Below are 11,922 nucleotides of genomic sequence, written 5' to 3' on the forward strand. Positions count from 1 at the left end.
AAAAAAAAAAAGAAAAGAAAAGAAAAGAAAAATAAGAAAAAAAGAAAAGCCAGAACATAAATAAAAATAAAAACTAAATGTTAAAAGGTGGGGGCGGGAGTGGCAGGGAGAAGACTTAGCAGCTAGAAAACACTGTTGCTCTTGCAGAGGACCTGGCTTCTTTCCCAGCACCCACGTGGTGGTCACAACCATTCCTACCCTCATCTGAACTCCACGGGCAGCAGGCATGCACATGCTACACATGCATACACACAGGCGAAACTCATACATGGAAAACAAATAAAGACACATCAAAAATAAATAGAATCTTTATGTCAGGTGTGGTGGCACGTGCCTTTATTCCCAAAAGTCAGGAGGCAGAGGCAGGTGGAGCACTGTGAGTTCAAAACAGCCTGAGTCTTGAGACCCTGTCTCAAAAAGAAAAAAAAAAGAGTTCAAGGCCACCCTAGTCTACATAGTGAGCTCCAGAATAGCCAGGGACACACAACACAGCCTGTCTCCAAAAATAAATAAATATATAAATAAACAAAATACTCAAAACTTCTCATTTTAATTATTTCGGGGGTATCATGTGGAGAGCAGGGGATCCCTCCTTCTACCATGTGGGTTCTGGGAGGAACTTAGATGGTTATTAGTCCACTTCTACCTGCTGAGCAATCTCATCAGCCCTAATTTTACTTCTGAGTAACTAAAACAGTTGTGTGGCTCAAAAGTCAAGAAGTATAAAACTGTGTATTAAAACAATTCTGGGAATGGGGCTGGAGATGGCTCAGGGGTTCAGGGTGCTCACTGCTCTTGCAGAGGATCCAGGTTTAGTTTCCAGCACCCACATGGTGGTTGGTAGCCTTCTGTGACTCCAATTCCTGGGGATCGGACATCCTCATCCAACCTCCATGGGCTCTTACATACAGGTGATACACACACACATACTCAGGCCCACACACTACACATACACACATACACACACACACATACTCAGGCCCACACACCACACACACACACACATACACACACATACTCAGGCCCACACACCACACACACACACACACTACACACACACACACACAGTAAAGTAACTAGATACTACCCCCTCCCCCAGCTCAGTGTCCTACTTTGGAGTAACCATGTAACTAGACTGTTTACCGAGGTCCCAGACGGAGCTTATATACATGTGGAGAAAAGATGATTTAAATGACCAGAAGCCAGTTCTGACTGCCTGGGAGCATGAAGCTGACTGTAGGAACGGATTTTGAACCTGGGCTTGGCTGATGTGATTCTGAGATTTGGTGTGTGGCACCTGCAGAGTACTAGAGGCTCACAAATTTTCACTCTTTAGTTACGGTAAACCAGTAGGAAACACAGCACCGTTGAGACTAACACACGTTAGAAAACTGCAAAGACAAAAATGAAGACTGTAACACAGGGCTCGGTGGTTAAATAGCATTTGCTGGGTTCAGTTCCCAGCACCCATACAAGACAGCTTACAACTGCCTGCAATTCCAGCTTTATGAGATCCAAGGCCCTCTACTGGCCTCCACAGACACTGCACTCACATGGCTCTCTCTCAGTCTCTCTCTCTCTCTCTCTCTCTCTCTCTCTCTCTCTCTCTCTCTCTCACACACACACACACACACACACACACACACACTTAAACAAAAACAATCTCACAAAAAGAAAAATATTTAATCCTAGCACTTGGGAGGCAGAGGCAGGTGAATCTCTGAGTTTGAGGCCAGCCTGGTTTACAAAGCGAGTTCCAGAACAGCCAGAGCTGTTACACAGAGAATCCTGGTCTCCAAACCAGAAAAGAAAAGAAATACGATACAAATGATGAGAGTAAATGACTGTCCTACCTGGAACTGTCACCTGGACAATCCTAAGATCTTCAACGCCCGCTGCAGAGTTTACAATGTTGGACAGATTTGCGTTCCCTTAAGAGAGAAGAGTTAGGATGAACAGAGGACCAGCAAGTCTCTAAAAACTACCCGTTCTTGGATGAGAAGTACAGACTGGATGTTTTATACTCCATAACAGTGAGCAGCAGGGTGGGGCGGTAGAGGAATGGCTGACCCCCGAAGGTCTCAGAGGGTGCTTCCAGAGGTTTAGCTGAGGGAAGTTCCACCCTGATGTTGGGGCTCCATGGGCTAGGGGCTCAGACTGAATCAAAAGGAGAAAGAGAGCTGAGCACCAGCATCCGTCTCTCTCTGCTTCCTGACTGTGGATGCCAGGTGACCAGGTGCATGAGGCTCTCTGGCTGTTGTGCCTTCTGTACCATGAAAGACTGTATCCCCTCGAACTGTGAGTTACAAGACACACTTCCGCCTTTAAATTGTTGGTTTTCTTAGAAAGGATCTGTTTATTTATGTGTATGAGTGTGCATCTATGCTGGGATCTGTTTATGTGTATGAGCATGTGTCTATGCTGGGATCTGTTTATGTGCATGAGTGTGCGTCTATGCTGGGATATGTTTATGTGCATGAGTGTGCGTCTATACTGGAATCTGTTTGTATGAGCGTGTGTCTAAGCTGGGATCTGTTTATGTGCATGAGTGTGCGTCTATGCTGGGATCTGTTTATTTATGTGTATGAGCATGCGTTTAAGCTGGGATCTGTTTATGTGTATGAGCATGTGTCTATGCTGGAATCTGTTTATGTGTATGAGCGTGTGTCTATGCTGGGATCTGTTTATTTATGTGTATGAGCGTGCGTCTAAGCTGGAATCTGTTTATGTGCATGAGTGTGCATCTATGCTGGGATCTGTTTATGTGCATGAGCGTGCATCTATGCTGGGATCTGTTTATTTGTATGAGCATGTGTCTATGCTGGAATTTGTGCAGGTGAATACAGTGGAAGTCAAAGAGGGCATCAGAGCCCTGAAGCTGGACTTACAGGCAGTTGTGAGCCACTGGACATGGGTGCTGGGAACCAAACTCAGGTTGTCAGGAGTTAGCACACTCCTAACTCTGAGCCATCTCTGCAGTCCCTTTAGGCAGGCATTCTGTTGCAGCATTGTGACAGTACTAGCATGCCAGGTGAGTGGCAGGGACTGGCCCTGCACTGTGCAGCTTAACGGGATAACCAGGAGAGAGGGGCTTTATCTTCCTCTCACCTGACGCTCCCGCCACTCCACCTGCATTTACTTACTTTATGCATCAAAATGAACAGCTTTAAAGATCTGAAAACACTACCTCTGGAAATATACATGACCGCAGAAAAAGACACGACATTATTTAACTTGACTCCTGAATCGCCTTCCTTGGCTGTTGAAATAGGAGCGGCGGGGCTACATCCCCAGCACCCCAGCCACCTGCTAGCTTATGCCCTGAAATAACAACATACAAACTGTATTCATTTAAACACTGCTTGGCCCATTATATCTAACCTCTTCTTGGCTAACTCTCGCACCTGGACTAGCCCATTTCTAATAATGTGTGTAGCATCCCAAAGTGCGCTTACCGGGAAGATTCTAGCCTACGTCCATCCTGGGTCAGAGCTTCATCGCGTATGCCCGGGAGAGGGGAGCATCGTGTCTCAGCTCACTTCCTCTTCCTCCCAGCATTCTGTTCTGTTTACTCCTCCCACCTATGTTTTAACCTATGAGGGCCAGCCAAGCAGTTTCCTTATTTTTTTAACCAATGACCTTCTTCCATCACTTGGCAAACCGACATTTCAGGAGGGGAATTAACCTTTCTTCCTGTCTCCGCACAGCTGACTTGGAGGGACCCTTGCTTTCCTTGCATGTGCTGTTCTTAGGCTGGGAGAATATATTTTCTTCATTTTTAGAGGTGCCCTGCGAAAACTGAGGCCCCACTGCTTAAGGCTTCCTTTGACGAGAGAACGCTGTTCCTTTCCTGTGTTCCAGCTCCGCAATCAGAGCTGGTGTGGAAAGAGCCCCAGAAAAGCCACATGAGCAAGTTTCTCCAGCACCACAGCCCTGTCCAGGATGTTCTGAGCGAGTGCCAGGCTAGCCCCTTCTGCTTGATGCCGCACATGGTGACATCTTCAGAAATGACTGATTCTTGAGGCTCACCCCTTAAGGAGACAGCTGCCATCACTACATTTCATTCATTCATTCATTCATTCATTCATTCATTTATTTATTATGTGTACAATATTCTGAATGTATGTCTGCAGGCCAGAAGAGGGCACCAGACCTCATTACAGATGGTTGTGAGCCACCATGTAGTTGCCGGGAATTGAACTCATGACCTTTGGAAGAGCAGGCAATGCTCTTAACCACTGAGCCATCTCTCCAGCCCTACATTTTTTATTCTTGTTGCAAAGGTCAAACTACCAGGACCAAGGGCTCCAACTGCTCTTGCTAGTTTTTCACAAATGAAGGGTGAGGACACCACACAGTGACCCCCATAAGCCAAGCCCACAAGCGTTAATTCTAACTATTAATCATTCATATCTGGGGGTCAGAGATGGCGCAGTGGGTAAAAGTACTTTTTCTGCAAGGCTGGTGACCTGAGTCTGGTCCCCAGAACCCACATAAAAGTGGAAGAAGAGAAGTAGCTCCACAGTTGTCCCCTGACCGCCACATGCACTGTGGCATGGGATCTGTCTCGGCTAATTTTCTGTTGTTGTGATGAGACGCTGTTGCCAAGGTAACTTATAGAAGAAAGAGTTTATTGAGCTTATGGTTTCAGAGGGTTAGAGTCCATGACCATGACAGGGAGTGTGGCAGCAGGCAGAGCTAGAGCTCACATCTTTTTTTTTTTTTTTTTTTTTAAGATTTTATTTATTTATTATGTATACAACATTCTGCCTCCATGGCTGCCCGCATGCCAGAAGAGGACGCCAGATCTCATTACAGATGGCTGTGAGCCATCATGTGGTTGCTGGGAATTGAACTCAGGACCTCTGGAAGAGCAGCCAGTGCTCTTAACCACTGAGCCATCTCTCCAGCCCCCTAGAGCTCACATCTTGATCCACAAGCACGAGGCAGACAGAATTGGAATGGTGTGGACTTTTGAAACCTCAGAGCTCACCCCCAGGGCTACACCTCCACCACCAAGACCACACCTCCTAAACCTTCCTAAACAGTTCCACCAACTGGGGACCAAGTATTCAAACACATGAGCCTCATTTAAACCACCACAGCACCCAACAAACACAGGAATGTGAGCACACACTCTGGCTTCAGTCACCATCCTACACAAATCATTTCAGAAACAGTGAAAGCCACTCTGACCATGTGACAATCACAAGTGCTTTTGGGGACTCACCTTCCATTTTCACATCGGCCTTAGGATCCTCATTTGTTTCTGAAGAGACCAGTGGAGTGGACTCTTGAAAAGAAAAGGTCTAAAATGACATTCATTATTAAGTAATCTCAGGTTCCAACAGTTTACTGTTCCCATCCCACCCCTCCCCCAAATCTGTCCTCAACCCTGGGGTTCTGTTTTGTTTTAAAGCAAGGACTCACTCTGCAGCTCAGCTGGCTTCATTCTACAATTTATAAAAATATTTGCTTTATGTGTATGAGTGTTCGCTTGCATGCTTCTATGTACATATGTGTGCAATTCAGGCAGAGGTCAGAAGATGTCAGGTCTCTTAGAACTGGAATCACAGCTGTAAGCAGTCGTGAGCGTGCTGGGAACTGAACCAGGTCCTCTGGGAGATCAGCATCTCTCCAGCCTCTAGCCTTGACATTTTTTTTTAAATTATGTTTTGTACATACTAAACACACAGTGAATTTTAATTTTGTCAGAGGTAATCATCAGGCACTGATGGTCAATCTCTGGATAGGGGACTTGGCTCGGTTAGTAGAGAGCTTGCCTGCCATGCACCAAGCCCTGTGTTCCATCGCTCGAAGTGCACAAGGATCAGAAGTTGAAGGCCATCCTTAGTGACACAAGGAAGTCTGTGGCTAGTCTAGGCTACATCAGACCTGGTCTCCACAAAAGTAAACATCATGAATTCATATGGGATTCCCCTATTAAGGATGAGGGGAGACAGAAACTCCCACAGATTACTAAACAATATCAAACTCTTCACATCCACGGGCACAGAGTATTATCAAACAATACAGAGCTGCTCACATCCACAGACATTGTCCTCGGCTTAGTACGACAGGGTTTCACGCTGTCACAGTACTTCTTAATTTTGTAATGGAGGGGCTGACTGAGAGATGACTCTGTTGTTGTTTTTTATTTTATTTTTGTTTGTTTTGTGTTATCTATCTATATTTATTTATTTGTTGGGGGCAGGGTTTCTCTGTAGAGCCCTGGTTATTCTGGAACTCACTTTGTAGACCACACTGGCCTAGAACTCACATGGATTCCCCTCCCTAAAGGTTGTGTAGCATCCTCTTGCCCCCTACTGAGATGACAGCCAGAGATACACAGAGGAACCCTGTCTTGGGGAACAAAAACAGGAAAAGACAGACCACATGTGGCTTTCGAACCCTCCTCCCAGACTCAGAGGTGGACAGGACTGATGCAGGGTTGAGGCCAGTGGCTACATGGTGAGCTCTAACCTGGGCTATCTAGAGCCTCAGGCAACACACAAGGGCCTAGTGCTGTAGTAAGGCCACAGGTGGCACTGGTTCCCACTTACAGACCGCGCACTGGAAGAGCACTCAGCCCTTACTGCTGCTTCCTAGGACAGGCGTGCCAGGAAGCCACTTTCTTTATTTCCCACGTGGTTAAGGGAGGAGATGCTTTGTTTACTAACCTGCAGACGGCAACTCCATCCCTCTGACTTCACTGCTGGTGGAAGAATGCTCGTTTCCTGAAGGGAGAAGAAGAAACCTACAGTTCAGTGAGAAATGCAGCTCCTTCAGACATTGCCGGGCCGTGGAGACCGCGGAGACGGCTCAGCAGGTAAAGGCGCTTGCAGCCAAGCCTGACAACCTGAGTTTGATTCCCGGAACCTGTGTTATGAAAGAGGGAGCTGACTCCTAAAAACTGACCTCTGATCTCCGCTCAAGCACGATGGCACTTTACTTCCCTCTTTTCCCCGCCAATAAATAAATAAAAATGTGATATAACATTTAGAACAAAACACAGAAGTCACTGAATGCAAGGGAAACATTTCAAAGACTGGGGTGCGCTCAGCAGGCAGAGGGCTTCCTAGTGTGCAGAAGTCCTGTGTCCACCCCAGCACCACAGGAAACTTGGCGCGGTGCCCACCTATAATCCCAGGACTCAGGAGGTGGAGACAGGAGGATCAGGAGTTCAATATCATCCTCTAGGACACAGTAAGTTTGGGGCCAACCTGGGCTACGTGAGACCCTATCTCAAACAAACAAAACAAAATACAATAAAAAGGAGGAGTTACAGAAGCCTGGGTGACCCCAAAACAATTACATCACTACCAAAATCCTATTTTTTTTTCTATCTTAAAAATTATTTTGAAAAAAAAAATTATTTTGGGGGCTGGAGAGATGGCTCAGAGGTTAAGAGCACTGGCTGCTCTTCCAGAGGACCTGCGTTCAATTCCCAGCACCCACATAGTGGCCTACAACCACCTATAATGAAGTCTGGTGCCCTCTTCTGGTATGCAGGCAGAACACCGTACACACAACAAACAACAAACAAATGAATACATCTTTAAAAAATGTATTTCTATGAGGGATGGTGGTGGTGGTGGACTCCTTTAATCCCAGCACTCAGGAAGCAGAAGCAGGTGGATCTCTGTGAGTTTGAGCCAGACTGGTCTATAGAGAGAGTTCCAGGTTGGCCAGGATTATACACAGAGAAATCCTGTCTCAGAAAACCAATCATCATCATCTAAAGTATTTTACATTAATTTATCTATTATGTGTATGCGAACATGTAGGAGTGCAAGCCATAGTGCATGTATGAAGGTCAGAGGTCAACTTGTAGGTTTGGTTCTCTGCTTAGAACACATGGGTGCATGCAGGCTGGGCAGTAGGCACTTAACCCACGGATCCTCTATTTTTGTTGTTGCTGTTATAGAAAACTGCTTAGTTTTGAAACTTTCTTAATTTAGAAATAGAAAACATCTTAGGAGGAGGGCAGGAGAGGACGCAAGGCCTACAGGCAAATCTGCACGTCACGGGTTTCTCATGCCTCACCTGTTCACTAGTTTCCATATGAGGATGCACTCAGCCACCCACAACAGGGTTAGTTATAGGCATGTGGACCAGTGTCACAAGGAAGAGGGTGAATCTCATTACAGAAAATCCTATTGCTGTGCCCACAGCAATCTTCTGGAATTATTTATTATACACCACGTTAAACCCCAATTAGAGTCTATGGGGCTTTGTCTGCAAGCACATCTGTAGAGCAGAAAAGGGCATCAGATCCCATAGGACCACGGTCACAGACGACTGTGAACACAGTGCTCAGTGCCTTTAACCGCTGAGCCATCTCCAGCCCCTGGAATTCTTTTCTGTGAGGTTTGGTGTATCTTTTAACCTTTACAAACTGCTACCTCGCTCAATGAATTCCATTATCTGATCACTCCACGATTGCACACAGGATTTTGAGAAGCTTTTCTTAAATTTTTGTTGTTGCTGCTTTGTTTTTCAAGACAGGATTTCTCTGTGTAGCCCTGGCTGTCCTGGGACCAGGCTGGCCTTGAACTCAGATCCACCTGCCTCTCCCTTCCAAGCACTAGGATTACAGTGTGAGCCACCACTCACTGTCCCTTTTCTTATTTTTTTATTTTTTTTTATTTTTTTATTTTTATTTTTGGTTTTTCAAGACAGGGTTTCCCTGTGGTTTTGGAGCCTGTCCTGGAACTAGCTCTTGTATTTTATTTTTGGTTTTTCAAGACAGGGATCCCCCTGCCTCTGCCTCCCGAGTCCTTCTCACGCCCGGCTCTTGCTGCTGAAAGTATGACTCCTATTGGTCTTAATATTTACCGGCTGCCTCTGCCTCCCGAGTGCTGGGATTAAAGGTGTGCGCCACCACCGCCCGGCCCTTTTCTTATTTTTTTAAAAATTATTTATGTATTGGGGTTTTGTCTGCATGTATGTCTATGTGAGGGTATCAGCTCTCCTGACGTGGAGTTACAGACAGTTGTGAGCTGTCACGTGGGGCCTGGGAATTAAACTCAATTCCTCTGGAAGAGCAGGCAATGAGAATTCTTGGGCACTGGCTGGGCGGTGGTGGCGCACGCCTTTAATCCCAGCACTTGGGAGAGGCAGGCTGATCTCTGTGAGTTCGAGACCAGCCTGGTCTATAACAGCTAATTCCAGGACAGGCTCCAAAACCATAGAGAAACCCTGTTTCGAAAAACCAAAAAAAAAAAAAAAAAAAAGGATTCTTAGGCACTGAGTCATCTCTCAAGCCTGATTTTCTTCATTTTTGAGATAGGGTCTCATATAGTGTGGACTCGAACTTGCTATCTAGTCAAGGATAAACTTAAGGGGGGCTGGAGAGATGGCTTACTGGCTGCTCTTCCAGAGGATCTGAGTTCAATTCCCAGCACCCACATCATGGCTCACAACCATCTGTAATGAGATCTGGCGCCCTCTTCTGGCCTGCAGGTATACATGCAGTGTACTCGTACATAAAATATAAATAACTTAAAAAAAAAATAACCTTGAACTTGTGATTCTCCTGCCTTCGCCTTCTGAGAGCTGGAATTATAGGTGTGCCCCACAAATGCTCCACTGGATCGAAGATAAATTCAATCCATCCAATAATTAAAAAGACAATTTTTGTTAGTATAGGTCAACACACATACATCTGTGTTTCTCTTTTTGTGGTGTGGTATATTCCCATGTATGTGGGTGTATGTGGTATACTCACACATGTGTGTGGGTGTGGGTGGTATATTTACACATGTGTGTGGTATATTCATATGTGGGTGGTTGTGGTCTATTTACATGTGTATTTGGGTGGGTGTGGTATATTCACACGTGTGTGGTCTATTCACATGTGTGAGGGGTGTGGAATATTCATACACATGTGTGGGTGGGTGTGGTCTATTCACACGTGTGTGGATATGTGTGGTATATTCACACATGTGTAGGTGTGTGTGGTATATTCACACGTGTGTGGATATGTGTGGTATATTTACACATGTGTGGTATATTCACATGTGTGAGGGGTGTGGTATATTCATACACATGTGTGGGTGGGTGTGGTCTATTCACATCTGTACATGGATGTGTGTGGTATATTCACACATGTGTAGGTGTGTGTGGGTGTGGTATAGTCACATGCATGTGAGCACAGGTGTGCGTGTGCACGCACAGAGGATGGAGGAGGATATCCGGTGTCCTGCTCCATCAATCTCTACCTTATTCCCTTGAGAAGGGGCTAGGTCAGTAAGCCTAGGGATCTTCCTGTCTCTGCTCCCCCCAGTGCTGATGTCATAAGCACCTGTGGCCACACCACGCTTTTTGCATGGGTGCCGGGGATCTGAGCTCAGGTCCTCGTGTTGCACAGCAAGTGGTCTTGCCCACTAAGCCATCTTCCTGTCCCCTCTGTTTCTCTTTATGACCTCTCGGGTGAGTGGGGTCCACCATTTCGGTCGTGAAGAGCCCGGGACAGAGTTACCTTGCACATCACACTGGTAGTAGTTAGGATCCTCTGACTCTGTCTTCACTAAAACGGCTGCTGCCTTCGGTGACGTTCCTGGGAGAACAAGAGGCCACAGTGAGGGCTCAGGTAACCACACCAACTAACGAAACACCTGGTTTGGTGGGAATGCTGGCACAAGCCTGCCATCCCAGCTCTCGGGAGGTAGAGGCAGAGGCAGGAGAATCAGAAGTTTAAGATCCTCTTTGGAGCCGGGCGGTGGTGGCGCACGCCTTTAATCCCAGCACTTGGGAGGCAGAGGCAGGTGGATTTTTGTGAGTTCAAGACCAGCCTGGTCTAGAAGAGCTAGTTCCAGGACAGGCTCCAAAACCACAGAGAAACCCTGTCTCGAAAAACCAAAAAAAAAAAAAAAATCCTCTATGGAAGCAGGGTACTACTACGGCACACACCTCTAATTCCAGCATTCCAGAGGCTGAGGCAGGCCGATCTCTACGAGTTCAAGGCCAGGCTCATCTGAATGACAAGTTCCAGGACAGCAAGGGTCTGGTCCTAAGGACTTAGTCTTAAAAATAGAATCTTCTTTGGCTAAGAGTAAATTGAAGGTCAGTCTGTAGGGGCGTGCCTCCCTGACCTGAAGACTTCCCAGTAGACTCCACTTGCAAAGGCCCCACCATCTCCTTGTGTATCCGTGGGGAACCTTGTGAGAACATGCAGGACCAAACTCTAGCAATAGATCCGGAAAAAGGAGAAACAAAGCCAAGAGGAAGAAATGAGCCAGTGTCACACCAGAAGAGGGCACTGGATCCCAGGGACCCAATGTCATAGAACATTGTGACTCATCATGTGGGTGCTGGGAACTGAACTCAGGACCTCTGGAAGAGCAGCTGGTGCTCTTAACTGAGCCATCCCTCTAGTCCCATAATCCCATATTTTAAGCTTGTACTATATAGCAAGACTTTGTCTCAGAAAAAATTCCAAATCTGACAAAATCCAAAACTGAAGATGCTTTTGGAGCCAAACTTTATTTTATTTAATTCTCTTTCTACTGGATTTATTTTATTTCAGTTCCTCTGGAACTGGAGTTATATATGGGTGTGAGCCACCATTTGGGTATTGGGAACCAAACCCAGGTTCCCTGAAGAACAGGAAGTGTTTCTAACGGCTGAGCCAGCTCTCTTGACCTTCACTCATGTACTTTTCTATGAGTGTAGTGTGTGCATGTGTATGCGTGTGCCGTGGAGTGTGGTGTGTGCATGTGTATGTGTGTGCTGTGGAGTTTGGCGTGTGTATGTGTATGCGTGTGCTGTGGAGTGTGGCGTGCATGTGTGTGCATGTGTTGTGGAGTGTGCTGTGGAGTGTGGCGTGTGCATGTGTATGTGTGTGCTGTGGAGTGTGGCGTGTGCATGTGGTGTGTGCATGTGTATGCGTGTGCTGTGGAGTGTGGTGTGTGCATGTGT

At 46.4% G+C, this 11,922-nt stretch overlaps 1 protein-coding gene across 3 annotated transcripts in view; it reads right to left on the reverse strand.

The window, feature by feature from the left end:
* The window catches only part of LOC102000749 (general transcription factor II-I repeat domain-containing protein 2), a 37,959-nt gene that overhangs the window by 7,322 nt on the left and 18,715 nt on the right, over window positions 1–11,922 (reverse strand). For 2 of the 3 annotated variants that reach the window (XM_026787868.1, XM_005344665.2), the window contains 4 exons: window positions 10,484–10,561; window positions 6,681–6,737; window positions 5,231–5,293; window positions 1,854–1,931 (listed from right to left, as the gene is read on the reverse strand). In XM_026787868.1, the coding sequence (XP_026643669.1) occupies window positions 1,854–1,931; window positions 5,231–5,293; window positions 6,681–6,737; window positions 10,484–10,561 (276 nt within the window). The remainder of the gene's footprint in view (window positions 1–1,853; window positions 1,932–5,230; window positions 5,294–6,680; window positions 6,738–10,483; window positions 10,562–11,922) is intronic. The other variant, XM_026787865.1, reaches the window with a different exon arrangement.

Source organism: Microtus ochrogaster, chromosome 2 (genome assembly GCF_000317375.1).
Source record: "Microtus ochrogaster isolate Prairie Vole_2 chromosome 2, MicOch1.0, whole genome shotgun sequence".
Lineage (NCBI taxonomy): Eukaryota > Metazoa > Chordata > Mammalia > Rodentia > Cricetidae > Microtus > Microtus ochrogaster.